General features: G+C 40.8%; 2 protein-coding genes across 2 annotated transcripts; one reads left to right on the plus strand and one right to left on the minus strand.

Annotated features, from left to right (window-relative positions):
• The first annotated feature begins 623 nt into the window (after positions 1–623).
• tmem91 (transmembrane protein 91) lies at positions 624–6,619 on the plus strand. The gene is made up of 3 exons (XM_069534645.1): positions 624–1,199; positions 4,277–4,423; positions 6,324–6,619. Exons 1-3 carry the CDS (start codon positions 765–767, stop codon positions 6,477–6,479), a joined length of 738 nt encoding a protein of 245 aa, XP_069390746.1. The 5' UTR covers positions 624–764; the 3' UTR covers positions 6,480–6,619.
• Positions 6,620–8,591: 1,972 nt separating this feature from the next.
• On the minus strand, positions 8,592–11,377 carry exosc5 (exosome component 5). Its single transcript, XM_020088614.2, has 6 exons — positions 11,088–11,377; positions 10,063–10,176; positions 9,662–9,783; positions 9,409–9,549; positions 9,037–9,126; positions 8,592–8,770 (listed from the first exon to the last, which is right to left on the minus strand). The coding sequence occupies exons 1-6, from the start codon at positions 11,239–11,241 to the stop codon at positions 8,675–8,677; spliced, it is 717 nt and encodes a 238-aa protein (XP_019944173.1). The 5' UTR covers positions 11,242–11,377; the 3' UTR covers positions 8,592–8,674.
• Positions 11,378–14,309: the final 2,932 nt, after the last annotated feature.

Raw genomic sequence — 14,309 nt, forward strand, 5'->3', positions numbered from 1 at the left:
TGTTTTTGAAAGCAGTGGCAGTGCAGTTTTTTTCAGACTCACGAAAGGAAACAAACAAAAAGAAATTATATGTCATGACAGCTTGAAGTTTTTTCTCCTTATAGTCATTTCTCAACTGACATGTCATTGCTCATTTCCATCTGGAACTGTTGAAGGGAAAGATTGACATCAGAAACTTTCACAATAATACTGTGACACTGTGGTAAGATGACATTTTTCATGAGTTCCTGAGGGCAGTCGCCCTGAAATCCCTGCGCCCAGTGTTTTCCTTAGCCTGTTGTGGGCTAATCAGGGTCCTCTATCATCAGAATTGACATTTCCATATTGTATGAGAGAGAAAGTAGCCTACATTAGCATATTTATGAACACTAACACTCTCAATCATGTGAAATAGAAGACATGTGGCAAACTCTGAGCCATCAAGCCATGAAACAAATGTCTTATGACATGTGAGGAGAAGAGATTCTTTAATCCAGCAGCACAACTTCAGACGGCACACAGGAGCAGGCAACCCTCACATTAAGGACATTTCGTCATAAACCTGCCGTGTGTTGTAGGCCTCTGGACTAAGGCCTACGATAAGACAAAAATTAAAGAATAGGATTAAAGATGGATTACCAGTGAAACACTAAAACCAGCAAAGCAGCTGCCTTTGCATAAGCCCATCGAACACTCTTTAGGGAGACACACTGCAGACCGATTTGCAGATTACATTTGGTTGTTGATGTGGTGGCCTCTTGTGTGATTGGTATTAAAAGAGAGGGATGGAAAATCTGGATGAGCTGGAGCACCCTCTTCTGGGAGAAAACACCAATAACAGTCGAGCATCAGGACCGGGGCTGGGGCCTGGCACTGGACAGGCCCCTGGTGCCATGTTCAAGGGCGTCTTGGTAAAGTGCGAGGAGGACAGGGCCTACCCGCCCTTAGCATGGAGGAGCTACTGCGGACATCCTCCTGAGCTTCAGCAACAGCAGCTACTGGATCCTTGCTCCTTACCTCGCACACTGGAGTCTTTTTACCCACCGGCCCCCATCTGGGGCCACACAGACTCCCTGCTCAGCAAAGAGTACCTGGAGACCACGTTCGTGGACATTCGACCCGGCTCCACACTGGAGAGGAAGCTGCTGGCTGAGGCGCAGGACTTCCACAGCGAGTCCTACAGCATGGATGACGAGGACGACCTGCTTCCTGACTCTGACGTAAGACATCCCACTGACATAATGACGAGAAAGTTGTTTTCTTTTGTACTGACCAACAGAGTTTGGGTGGTTGAATTCCAAGTTGTAAACTCAAGACCTGACAGTTAAAGGGAAGCAGCGCGAGTCATTTATATTACTGCAGACACTCGAAGAGAAAGACCTTCAACACATAATGTCTACAGGGTTAAAAGGATTATTATAATTTCAAAGAGTACAAGGGGTTATCTTCATTTGGCCTGTTGTTCATTTATCAGCAGCATAAATCTGAGAAAGGTTGGCATTGATACAAGACAGGATAAAGTGAAATGCGGAAATACATAATAAATTCTTTGACGAATCATCTCATCAAATAATTAATATTTGACCAACTAATCTCAACCACATATTATTTGTTGCTCGCAGGAGTTTCACATTCAAATCCAAATCATATTCTCAGAATAGATTCAGGGAACAAACAACAAACTTAAAATAGACATATGAGCAGTGTATTTCAGGGTAGGCAGCAATAGAATGCTTGCTGTCAAAAAGCCAGATTACATAAAGCTCCTCTCCTGCTGTGGCTCAGGTAATAACACTACAGTCGTGGTGGAGGATGCCAGTTCTATTTCATAGATCACTGAGCAAAGCTCACCCTGGAGTGAAATGTAAATTAGCGTCAAAACCTTTACCCTGGTCATGTGATGTTTTGGCGACTCAACTTGAAAACATACAGGCTATAAATGTCACAAATAAGCAGCTGCTGGTTTGTTTGAATCCTCACGTCTCCCACCAAGGATAAATTAAAGTTTCAATTACAACCCACTGTGGACTGAAAGGCTGAAGGCAGTTTGATGAATATTACTTTGATTGAAAACCTGATCGAGTGGACAAACAGTGGAATTACACACAGGATGAGAGTTTGCTCCACAAGGACAAAAGAACAGCAAAAGAAATTGAATTCTTAATGCTTGTTGTAGTGCAGTGATGCAAAGACGCAGGCCCGTGGGATTAAAACCTTGCAATGACCTCAAAGAGGAACAACTTCTCCTACTCTGACTTTTTTTCACTTCAAATGCTCAGTTAAATGGGAATTCTGGTATTTTTTCAACATGGGCCCTATGTTATAAATGTTTTTACTTAAAACCTGTGGTCCAGTAGATCAACCCCACCAGCAGCCGTAACGTGGCAGCTTTGGCTACAATGTAATCTTATGGGGCAACTGCCACAGTCCACTGAAAGATTGCTATTCTGGTTCTTTCTCTCTCTCCTTATTCATTCTCTCAATTTGAGGAACCTTCTCGTCCATATGCTCCAGCTCAAACAAGCAGGGATAAAAGTAATATCCTTCATCACTATTGTCCAAACCCAAAAAAGATTCAGCCATAAAAGTAAAATCCAATATCTCCAACTCTCTCTCACATTTCTATCTCCATCTTCCTGCAACAACCAGAGAGTGATGTTGCCAGACCCTTAGCAAAGACCCTGAATAACATATTGAGCCTTTAATTAGTGGAAAAAAGCCATTTTGGTGAACATTTTTTAAACTGTCACAGTTGCCCCAAAAGATTACATTGCAGCCACTGCCGCTGTGTTGCAACTGCCAGTGGAGGCTCCATTAGTTTTTGTGAGTAGCATTCATTTACAAACATTGGGTCCAGGTTGAAAAAAAAACATTTCTTCCTGATGAATTCTGACCACTGCACATGCACGAGCTCAGTGTCTTTCGGCTCAACGTGAGATTTCTCTGCCTCCTGTCGCCATGGGAACAGTTATATGCTCCAGGCAAATCAGTCCTGATACATGAGGTAATTCTCAACAAAGCGGATCAATCTCTAGTTCATAGAAGAGTCATTATAATAATAAATAATAATACATTTTATTTATGGGTGCCTTTCATGACACTCAAGGACGGGCATGTTGCAGTGAGCGTCGGCAGTGACGCAAATATAGCACTGACTTATTGTTAATCACATATCGGCACTGAAGCGTTTGCTCAAATGTTACAGGAGCATCTTTGGAAGATGCACAATTATTTCACACGTCAGAATAAAACAAGTGGAGGAACACGACAGGGTCAGAGAGCGATGCAGAGTCAGACTGAATTTGCAGCTGTTTCTGAACCATGAGTCATGAATTACCTGCGGTCAACTAAGCTGGTGCACATGCAGACTAACCCCATTCAGTCACATTATCTCACAGGCGTGAGCAAAGCCGTCTTGTTGCTGTAGAGGACATGAACATAACATATATACATGTTGTCAGTGAGTGTGTTTGGTATGTTTAAATTGAATAATGTGCAATTCCTGAATGAATAAGCTGTGTGTCTAAAGGGACATTTAATTCAAAAAGATAGAATTGGTGTCTGACCATTTGGTTTATGTGCCTTGGTTTTATGATATCTGCCACTACATTGATGAAGATAACACAAAGATGAAGGGAATTTCTTTTGTGGTGCTCATAGCATTAGAGATTTTGGTGGGACTATTGGACCAAATTCAGACATAAGAAATATTCCATATGAAAACTGTGGACGTTTTATTAAGAGAGTCGTTGCAGCTGACTAATGTTATTTTTATTTATTGTGAAATTATAATATCCACTGCATCAGATTGGAAGCTGGAATCTGAAAGACAAGTAGAATTGCACTCAATAGACCATGTAGCTTTGACAGGGCCCAATAGTCCCTTTAAATTCAATCAAGCGGCGCCAAATTTCACACACACAAATATCAGTCTCCTAATTTTGTTTTTTTCATCAAAATCCTTGAATTATTTTCTTGGAAATAAACAAAAATATATCAAATAAAAAAGAAACACCCTATCTCACAATTTTAAACTATGTGAAAATAAATTCTAGGTTTCCCCCCCCGATCCGCACAACAATTTTCACTGTAATTTGTTCAGTAGTTTTTGCGTACTCAACTGCTAACTAACAAACACAGACAAAAATATTATCTTTGGTGGAGTTTAATATCTTAAAACCAGGGAAACACAACCAAACAGAATGTGCATGAACACATTCCATCAGAGATGTTTATTGTGTAGTTTTTTAGACCCTCTAACAGAACACAACCTAAGTTCACTCTGTTTGAATCCCAGGACTCATCCATTGACGACTTCAGTGATACGGAAAGCGAGAGCAACTTCCCTCTGATGATCCCTCAGGACTACCTGGGTCTGGCCTTTTTCTCCATGCTCTGCTGCTTCTGGCCCCTGGGCATCGCTGCCTTCTACCTTTCACAGAAGGTACACACACACACACACACACACACACGCACACACTCTCAGTCCTGAGCTGACGAGATATAACCTGGCAGTGTGTTTCACAGTGCACGGTGATGTTTTACCCTCTGCAGTGTGTGTAGACTAACAACAGGTCCGGTGTTATATGTGCTGTGGATATTATGGAAGTGCTTTGGGGTTTATACACAGGGAGGTATTAAACTTAGATTTGTTCAAGAGCAATAAAATAGCACAAATCTGAGCTATCTGAACGAGGGATGCACCAAGATGATCATTTAATTCTCTAAAACAGCCTCTTGTGCCATATTTCGAAATGATTGTTTATGCAGAGGCTGAATTAAGATGTTTCTAAACTTCACTCTATATTTTATTGATTAAATGGTGTCATGGCCCCAAAAAACAACATTCATAACCTTCCCATCGCAGGAATCCTGTATCTGGAGTCAGGGACATAACATTTTCCAATATTTGACAAACACAATACAACACAAGGCGACGTATGATCGTAAGTCAAAGTAGAACAGGTAATAAAGAAATCTGGACAGACTAGGTCACTTTCCCAAAAAGAAAATAACTTTGACTTAACAGAGTCTTCAAAATAATCAATAACAATCAAAATCCATCCTATTGTTATAAACCATATAGTTTGAGGGTCTAACTGCCAATCATCAATCAAAATATATCAAATCAATAATCAGTAAATCATTGATTTAGTGCCACACCTCAGTAATAGCTCCAGCATGCTGATCTATGAATGAACTATATATACTGTTAAAAAAGAAGACAATAAAGTCAATAAAATCTATTTCTGAATATTCTGATTAGTTTTACAGGTTTAGGAAGTTTAAACTACTTTACATGATTTATAGATCCACTTCAAATAGTATCCGAGGTCGTTATCACTTCCTCTCAGAGTATAATTAAGCACTATAAATTGCTAGAGGCTATTGAGAACCAGTAATAATACTCAAAAAATACTTTTTAAAATAAGAAACATAAATTGTGTTAATACGGCTTAATACAGCTTGTTAACAATTAAAACAATTAAAACAATTAATTATTTCAGGCTTGAGATTATTTAAAACACAACTGATTCACAAAATAACACTGAAGTAAGATACTGCAGCTTGTGTTTACCTACAATAATCTGTTGAAATCATCTCTTTACTTCAATTTTATCTGTATAGATAAATCACAACATGCACTATCTCAAGGCACTGTAGATAGCGAGGTCGAGACCCATCACTATTACAGAGAAAACCAACAGTTCCCACAATGAGCCAGCACTCAGTGGCTGTGGAAAGAAAAAACTCCCTCCCTGAGGCCAAGTAGGTGGAAATATGAAGCAGGTCAAAGGGAAAGAGGAACAACATCAGTGCAAAAACCATCTCATCAGTCACTATTACCACTGACAGCATGAAAAAGCTCCCAACACCTCTATCTCCATTCACCAGAGGCCCATAGTCTACATAGGCATCATTCCAGCAGTGCAGGAAAAAAATCCAAATACTGCAAAGCTACAAAGCTAACTGGCAGCAAGCTGCAAAGGCCTTTTGGTCAGATCAATAACCTTCGTTAAGGTTTAATTAGAGTCATAACAAGAAGCCCCAAGGTGATAGATTTCCAATATTGTTGAGTGCTACCTATAACAGGGGTCAGAGTCAAAGACAAGGACTAGTGGGGGGGGGGATCGAAGAAGCAGAAAGTGATGAATGACACACAAACGTCAGGGGTGATTCAGAGATGGGACATAATATGGGTTGAGCGTGTGATTGGAATGAGTGGAAGAGAAAATTGTAGGCCACGGGCGACACTGACAAATGATGACAAATGCCGCTCTCTCCTCTCTGTCCCTCTCCCACTCTAATCCCCATCTCACCCTCCTCTCTCCTCCGTTTCTCAGACCAACAAGGCATCAGCTCAGGGGGATTTTCAGGGGGCCAACGCAGCGTCACGCCAGGCACTGTGGCTCTCGGTGCTCTCCATCGTGTTCGGCATCATAACGTACATCTGTGCCATCGCTGCGCTGATTTCCTACCTGTCCGGAAAGCCGCCATAAAAGCAGCTTCATGAACATCACCTGTAAAATAATCAGTCTGTGTCTGTCAACATCGTCTGCAGTCATGTTTTATCCACAGCAAGCTGGAGTGTAGATCATCATCACATCTAATTAGATTAGGACATAACTCAGCTCAGAGGACGTTCCTTGCATGCAAAGAAAAATCACTGAACTTTACTCAGCATCACTCCATGTAGAAAATTCAGTCTGTGTTATTTATTTTGTCACCCAAGGTCTTAAGTTACCATACCTTTAAATCTGTGCTATAGTCGTTGTCATATGTTGAGCAGATGTAAACACACACTACTTGATATCACAAAACAATGGATGCATAATGAGGGGCAAAGGCAGAAACCAGGGGGGCAAACAGCCCGGGAAGAGCTAAGCGGAGGACAGTGTACAGCGATGGAGTCTGCAGATTTATGATAGATTTATGAAAGGTGCAGCAAGGACGAGGAAGCGGCTAAATCCTGATGGACCTTGCAGTTGGAGGGCCTGAGCCAGCACTGTCGCTCGCAGGGTAAAAGCTGGCGCCATTTTTTTTTTTGGTGCCCCATAGCTTTATTTTTAAAACATACGACAGGTCGGAAGCAATATTCTTCGAAAGAACCTTGAATTTTTTTCTACGCCTCTGGCCGGAGAGTAAGGGACCCACAGGACAACACTGCACACTGCACATCAATTTACTCTGAGTTCACATGCAGCATCGCTCACTGTGTTCCTGCAGAACGGACTGATTCTGCTTTGTTTATGCCAAGTTGAACAAGTATCTTTATGTGGAAATACACAAAGCTCTAAATGAAAAACACATAGTGCCGTTATATAGGAAGATAAATATAAATGAGGAGTTCAACAGTGTTAAAATGAAGGCTGTGGTGTGAACACTAGTGTTTAAGATAAAGAAATAAAGGAAGTGTATCACACATTGCACTGCAGAAAGACTGCATTGAGACAGAGATGCAGATCTGTAAGGAAAAGTGCCAAAAATATGGAAGAAACTCTAAGGATGATTCTTTTGTGAACTATTCCATTAATAGAAACAACCGGGCTGCTGCTCCCTAAATATAGATTCTGCTATTTTCTCCCCCCAAAAAGAGGACAGGTCCTCCCATTCCTGAAATCCATCTGGAACTTGCTTCTCGCAGTGTGACAAACTTAAAAATGAAATCCTCTACTTAAACATGTGTAAACAAACACAGTTATGCTTTGTTCAGATGAGCAAGTAAAATGTTGCTAAAAAAGCACTGTGGTAGTGCTCAGCCACGTGATGCATGAGACAGCTAAAGCTCGGTTTCCATCACAACGGATATCTGCATGGCTGTTTGTCAGTTTGCCATGTGCACACCTGCCCGGAGCTTCAACCACTTCCTCTAGTATTTGGTCCTGAATCACTGCAAAAGCAGCTTTGTTAAAAGAGAATTAAAAAAAAAAAAAACTCTAGCCATATTGGTTTGAGCTTAAATGTGCCATTTACAAAAAAAGTGAACGAGGGAACTTCGAATTAATATTTTAAAAAAGTGGCTGTAATTTAAAAGTTGACATTTTCTATGTAGATGTTTAGTTTTTATAGACTCCACAGCCGAACTAGAAAACTCAAATCACTACATTACTATGTTTCCTGCAAACCCAGCATTGTGTCATGACAGAGTTACATGTGGACACATGTATATCTGTCTAACCAGTGTTCAGAGTCCACACACAGTGTTGTCATACAGTTCTGACAATTCCCAACCATCCTTCCTCTCCACTGCACATTTACATCTCTGAAAAAAAAACACATTGAGTGATTTATATGGGAACATTTAAGATGGTCTTGACTGATCACACTGGCCAGATTTGTCTCACTTGTAAAAAAAAAACAACTGGACGCAGCTAAGTGGACAAGTCACGTAACTTGATTTAAGTCAAAGGTTGTGGTGAATTGAGATTTATTTGTACAGGAGATGTTCAATTCTTTCCCAGTTCACCTTCTTGTATGACATGTAAATATTAAACTGAAAAAACAATGAATCCCAATAAATGCACTTGTTCGAGATTTATCTTTCCTCCGTGAGAACAATCATATTCATTTTATCCACAGCTCAGCCGAAGAAAGGTAAAAGGAGCCCAAAGTATTCGCTAAATATTTTATTACAAAATCAGTATTTGTATGCATTTGTTTCAGAACAGAACAGAAAAAGTACACTGCTTCACCATCAGAGGGTTTTGGAGTATCGCCGCCTCACAGAGTCCCTGTAGAACTGGAACAGCTTCTCTGATGCTTTCTGACTGACTGCTATACACTGCTGCAGCTGCATGAGGGAAAAAAAGCAAAATAAGCTTTAGAGAAAAGTCTAGAATGTCTATGTTATTAATACAGAAAGACACGGAAAAAATATCTCATCATGATCAGACATGAAGGAAATCAATGACGGAGCTCACATAGTAAAGACAGATATGACATAGATCATAAATAAAATAGAGATTTCAAAATCTGGAAGTAGTCAGGATTATTAACTAATTAAAATTTGTCAATGCTGCAGTGATTCTGATTTTTAAAACTAACTTATTTACAGACCTCATTAACTGAAAACGATCCTTTGGTTGATGACATCAATACATTGCGTTGTTTGCCGTCAATAGCAAATGTCATCAGAGCTCGACTTTCCTGTTGGAAAAAGAAATCAATGGATTCAGTGAGGTGACTGTACTGACAGTACTGAAAGGACTTGCAAACATTCTGGGGTGTACAGCGCCCCAAAGGGAATATTGTGTTCCCTCGCAACATTTTTACTACTTTTACATTACAGTACATTTCGTCTTCTTTTCATTCTGAGCCACATGCAGCCCATTTACTCTCATCTTCTCCCAATGCAACCCCACAGTATGGATCAAGCTGTTCTTGTCAACATCAAGGTGCGTGCTAGTGTTTTCTGAGTAACAGATTTACCTTTTGCTGAGCTGCAGTGGGATCTGTGATGATCTGACCATCTGCGTCAATGGCACAGGTCACTCCACAGAACAGGCAACTCATAGGCAGGCCTGCGTCCATAAGAGCCATACAGGCTGCATTCAATAAGCAGGACAGGAGCTGGAGGAACCAGTCAGGAAGAACACTCACGAGGCGACATTTCAGTGGCTCACATGCACACTGGATATTTGCTTTGCAGCACAAATCACCCAAAAGCTTCACTGAAGGATACTGAACCATCGTCGTGCAGCACCTGAAGAATGAGTGTGAGGGAGGAGCGAGGATGAAGTGACAAAAGCAGAGACGCCTCACAGGTTTCACGCACACACTGCTCCTGTGATCGCTCCCTTACACCTAAGACATAAATAAATGTGGGGATATATACAGTACATGAGCCAGAAACAGAAACACTACTGTATGACTTATTCCATCTTGTGTTGTGGTATAGCAGCATGATAGGATAAGCATAGAAGGCTGTAAATCAAACTAAAGTAGCCTCCTAATACCTTACTGCACCCATACAAGAAGATTTAGATTGCTCACACTGCCTGACAGCAACATTCAACAGCTGTATTAGACTCACAACAAGTGAATACGTAAGAAGATATTTCTCCCCTTTAGAAAACAACTCACTTGGAAGTCCCACTTTGGGCTGTATCAACACCTCCAGTGTCGCCCGGTCATAGATCTCCTTGCTGACTTTGACCTCAGCCGGTCCATAGACTCCAGCATACACACTTGTGTCTCCTTCAAATAGGAACAACAAACGACATTATTCACCAGAAAATACCTTAAAGGGCAGTATGATTAGCCCTGTGCACAGCTGACGCACATCAGAACAGGAGGATGTCAGTCTACTGGGGGAAAAGAAATATCCACTGCAAATGTATAGAAGTAGAAAGTTCCCTTCATGTTATTAAATTATTTAAAGTTTTCATTCCTGTTTGCTTTTTTTTAAATATATATATAATATCTATAATCCTCCTCTGTGGAGAAAAGTATGATGCATGTGAGAACAGGTGTGTTTTCCCTCATATTGTGAATGTAGTATTGATAATTGTATAGCAAAGCCATAATATATACCCATTCCTAAAAGATATTAATTACAGCCTAGTTTTCAAATATTAATGAGTATATTTGACATAAGCTGCCATACACACCTATTTTATGCTAAAATGTGATCGTCCACTACAGACTGCTCTTCAATGGGCTTCTATGAGTTTTATTAGTGCCTTAAAAATATTCAAACTGGTTTAAATGGCTGGATTGGTGACAATGAACGGGCATTAGGCGAAATAATGCAAAGTTGGAAGCATAGAATTGTCCAAAATGAATTTCCTTCACTGGAACTCCAATTCCTGAATTCAATGATTTAGAGGTGTGTGTGTGTGTGTGTGTGTGTGTGTGTGTGTGTGTGTGTCTGATTGTCCATATTGTGTATCTCATGGCCGTTTCCGATTCCGCTCTAAACTACCAACTAGTAGTTGGCCACGAATGTGATTATTCAGCTAAAGCGAACACTTACATTTGACATACACATAACTGAACTATTACCAGTGACACGATGTGAAGGGTGTGACCGAGGTGTAGAAAGAACAGAGCTGTAGGAGGACGGTCGCTCGCGTGGTTTCCCCGCTGAAATGAACTTGTGTATTTACCATGGACGAAGGATGCGGAGCCGTCAGGTTGAGACAGAAAGTTCTGTTCACAGCCAAACTCCCGCAGGATCACGGTAGAAGAACCACGCGCCTCCATCACTCCGCCGCCGTCGTTATTCAGTTCCACGAGTGTGTCGAGGATAGATGACGTCATATGTTTACTGATGACGGAGTCTTCTACTTCTTCTTCTTCTCTGAGGGTTTTACAGCAGCTCCGCTTCTTCCGCCTCCCTCAGGTTTTATTCTTCCACGTTGTCTCGTCAACATCATTTTAAAAACATGACGCACTGACTTTCTCTGTGGTGTAAAATCATGTTCCTGTGATACCGGAGTAGGTCACAGCGCCATCTAACGAACTTGATGACCGGACAATGCAGTGTTTCTATCACACTACATATAGTTCGAAATGTTTATTCCACCTGAAGAAACATTCTTTGGGTACTACATATATTTTTAAATCTTTTTCTTTTAAACTAGTTAATGTGTTTCGATGTTAATTCCACCTATATACTATTTTATATTAAACTACTTGTTGTTTAAAATCTTTATTTCACCTAAATACTATTTTCTTTGAAACTAGTTATAGTTTTAAATGTTTTAACACCTAAATACTTGTTTCTTTGAAATTAGATAAAGTGTTTCGATGTTGATTCCACCTGAATACTATTTTATACTAAGCTACTTGTAGTTTGAAATCTTTATTTCACCTAAATACTATTTTCTTTTAAACTCATTAAAGTTCTAGATGCTTATTCCACCTAAATACTTATTTCTTTTGAACAAGTAATAACTTTAAATGTTTATTCCATCCAAATACTTCTTTCTTTTAAACTAGTTATAGTTTTTACGGTTTATTTGACTCAGGTCATGTCTAAAGAAATCTGTGAAATCAGATTTACATTTGTTGAATCTGGTTCACGAAACCTTCAAATTTTTACTTAAGTTTAACTAATATTGCTTGAGTGACTTGTGAAAAGGAGCTCTAAAAGGGTAACTGTAAAAAGGAACAGAGAACTGGGTGGTGCAGATGAGGCTAAACATAATCTAAAAATTATAACAACAACGATAATCTACTTATTATGGGTCATGACAACAATGTTAATGTTTATGAACACTATAACAAAAACAGGCTAATTGTAGTATTTTTACCTTTTTGTTACTTTTTCAGGTGACGTTTCAACGAGGCAATGCATTTCTCAACTTCTGAGTTCTCTGCTTCCATGGCAGCCAGCACTCCTGCCTGTGTCACTCTGTTGATGTGTTCATCAGCATGGTTTTGTACCCACCAGTTCATAATTGTCGGGAAATGAATCACTCGGTCCCATATGTCTGTAAGCATGGGATCCTCTGACTTGGGAACAGGTGTGCTATAAATTCAAGGTGTTGGGACCTGGTATCTGTGAACCATAGTTGGGCCTACATGTGTAGCCAAAAGCCTGACCGCATGTCTCCTTTGCTCTGAAGACAAAGGAGAGCTTCCAGAACTCAGTCTCCCAGGGTGCTTCATCTTCACACATAGGTGGTAAAACTGCTCCTGGAGACAACTTTCAACCACTATTGCTCACTGTGTGCCCCATGACCCATGAGGTCACCAGGCCAATAAAAGCCAAGTTTCCCCTCTCCTCAATTTTTTCCCCTACTGACCGCTCCCGGAGGAGTAGGTCCTGCTCCTGCTCTCCCAGCCAGGGAGACTTCCTCCCTACACAAGCTCCTCAACTTCGAGCAGGCCTGCCTGGAGCAGACTGCTAAAACCTTCCAAAGGCAGTGATGCGAGAGCCTGCCTAAGAACTTCAGCACAGCTAGCCACAACACAAGGTCTGACCAGCAGATGCACAACAGGAGCCACAAACCAACAAGACCACCTCACTGGACTTCGAACAGCACATCCAAAAAGGACCTTTTTCATGGACTACCTGTCCATGGACAGGTAACACAACTGGGCTTTATTATTACGCTAGGCTAAGCAAAGGACTGGTTAATTCTATTTCTATTTCATGTGATGTTTATAAGTTTGACTTGTGTTGTTGTGATATTTGGTAATATGTTATTTGAAAGCTAATGTTGTTATGATGTTCACTTTCTCTGCATGCATCTAACGACTTTCTTTAACCTGGCACCAACACCTCACACACTCATCTCCACAAACCTAACACATACATGTGATCTCAGCCACATGGTCCCACTACTCCCGGGGGCCTTTTGTCTTCATAGTGGCCAGCCAACATTTTGAATCTCAGTCACTCACTCACGCACACACACACACACAAACACACACATGCATACTTGCATACACATCTGCACATAGTAAGTACACCTTTTGTTAGAACTTTTATTATTTTCATAATTAATGTTTTTCTTTAAAGGTGTCAATTTGCCAACCTCTACACTGTCATGAACTCCATATCCTTAAACATTTCTAGCTACTGATGTGATAATTTTGGTTATAGTAATTTATTTAATTATTAATCATAGTTCTAAATTTGTAGTCAGTAATTTCATGAGACTTTAATGTAGTATTATCACAACTGAGGTATGATGTAAGTGTAGAGGAGATCACTCAAATGTTGTCTGAGTGTTGGGTGGGGATACCTGGAGCACCCAGAGAAAACCCCAAAATTTTAAGAAAAAATGTAAAAATAAATTAGAGCTGGAATAACATTATCAGGTGACCTTTCAACAAGGCTTCCATGGCAGCCAGCACTCCTGTTGCAGAGCTGAACTTGTTGCTTAGATCCTTGAAAAATGGGTATGTGGAGGTGTGGTGGCGGAGTATGGTTAGGTCGCCAACTGCCGGACAACAGAGAGGAGTGGCTCAGCCGGTGATCGGACAGCTGTGCAGAATCAGGTGATCAGGCAATCAATAAAGGCATGCTGGTAACCTGGTTCTGCTCTCTCTTGCAGTAGGCTGGCGTCCTGAGAACGGAGCAGCGGGCGGACGTGTGTGGATGTATGTGTGTGGGTTGAGAGACCCGTGTATATATATGTGTGTGGTTGCCAGGAGAGGCAACCAGAATAAAGAAAGTGAAAACGCCATTCTCTCCTCCCGTACTTTCCCGGAGTGGGCCGAGTAATCCCACAGGAGGTTTGCAACTTTTTCTGTCAACACTTTTTCAAATTAAGTGAAGAATCTGGCGATGATACTGCGCTGCTTTGTCAGGTGACCTTTCAACAAGGAGGCAATGCATTTCTCAACTTCTGGGTCGCCTGCTTCCATGGCAGCCA

Source organism: Paralichthys olivaceus, chromosome 11, assembly GCF_024713975.1.
Source record: "Paralichthys olivaceus isolate ysfri-2021 chromosome 11, ASM2471397v2, whole genome shotgun sequence".
NCBI lineage: Eukaryota > Metazoa > Chordata > Actinopteri > Pleuronectiformes > Paralichthyidae > Paralichthys > Paralichthys olivaceus.

What these genes read in the sequence shown, in the direction of transcription:
- exosc5 (XM_020088614.2), bottom strand. Translation starts at nt 11,241, where the DNA reads ATGACGTCATCTATCCTCGACACACTCGTGGAACTGAATAACGACGGC. An exon ending in CTCCGCATCCTTCGTCCATG is followed by an intron (nt 10,177 to 11,087) that starts GTAAATACACAA and finishes TCCTATTTGAAG; the next exon opens with GAGACACAAGTGTGTATGCT. An exon ending in GATCGTTTTCAGTTAATGAG is followed by an intron (nt 8,771 to 9,036) that starts GTCTGTAAATAA and finishes TCCCTCATGCAG; the next exon opens with CTGCAGCAGTGTATAGCAGT.
- tmem91 (XM_069534645.1), top strand. Translation starts at nt 765, where the DNA reads ATGGAAAATCTGGATGAGCTGGAGCACCCTCTTCTGGGAGAAAACACC. An exon ending in ACCTGCTTCCTGACTCTGAC is followed by an intron (nt 1,200 to 4,276) that starts GTAAGACATCCC and finishes TTTGAATCCCAG; the next exon opens with GACTCATCCATTGACGACTT. An exon ending in CCTTCTACCTTTCACAGAAG is followed by an intron (nt 4,424 to 6,323) that starts GTACACACACAC and finishes TCCGTTTCTCAG; the next exon opens with ACCAACAAGGCATCAGCTCA.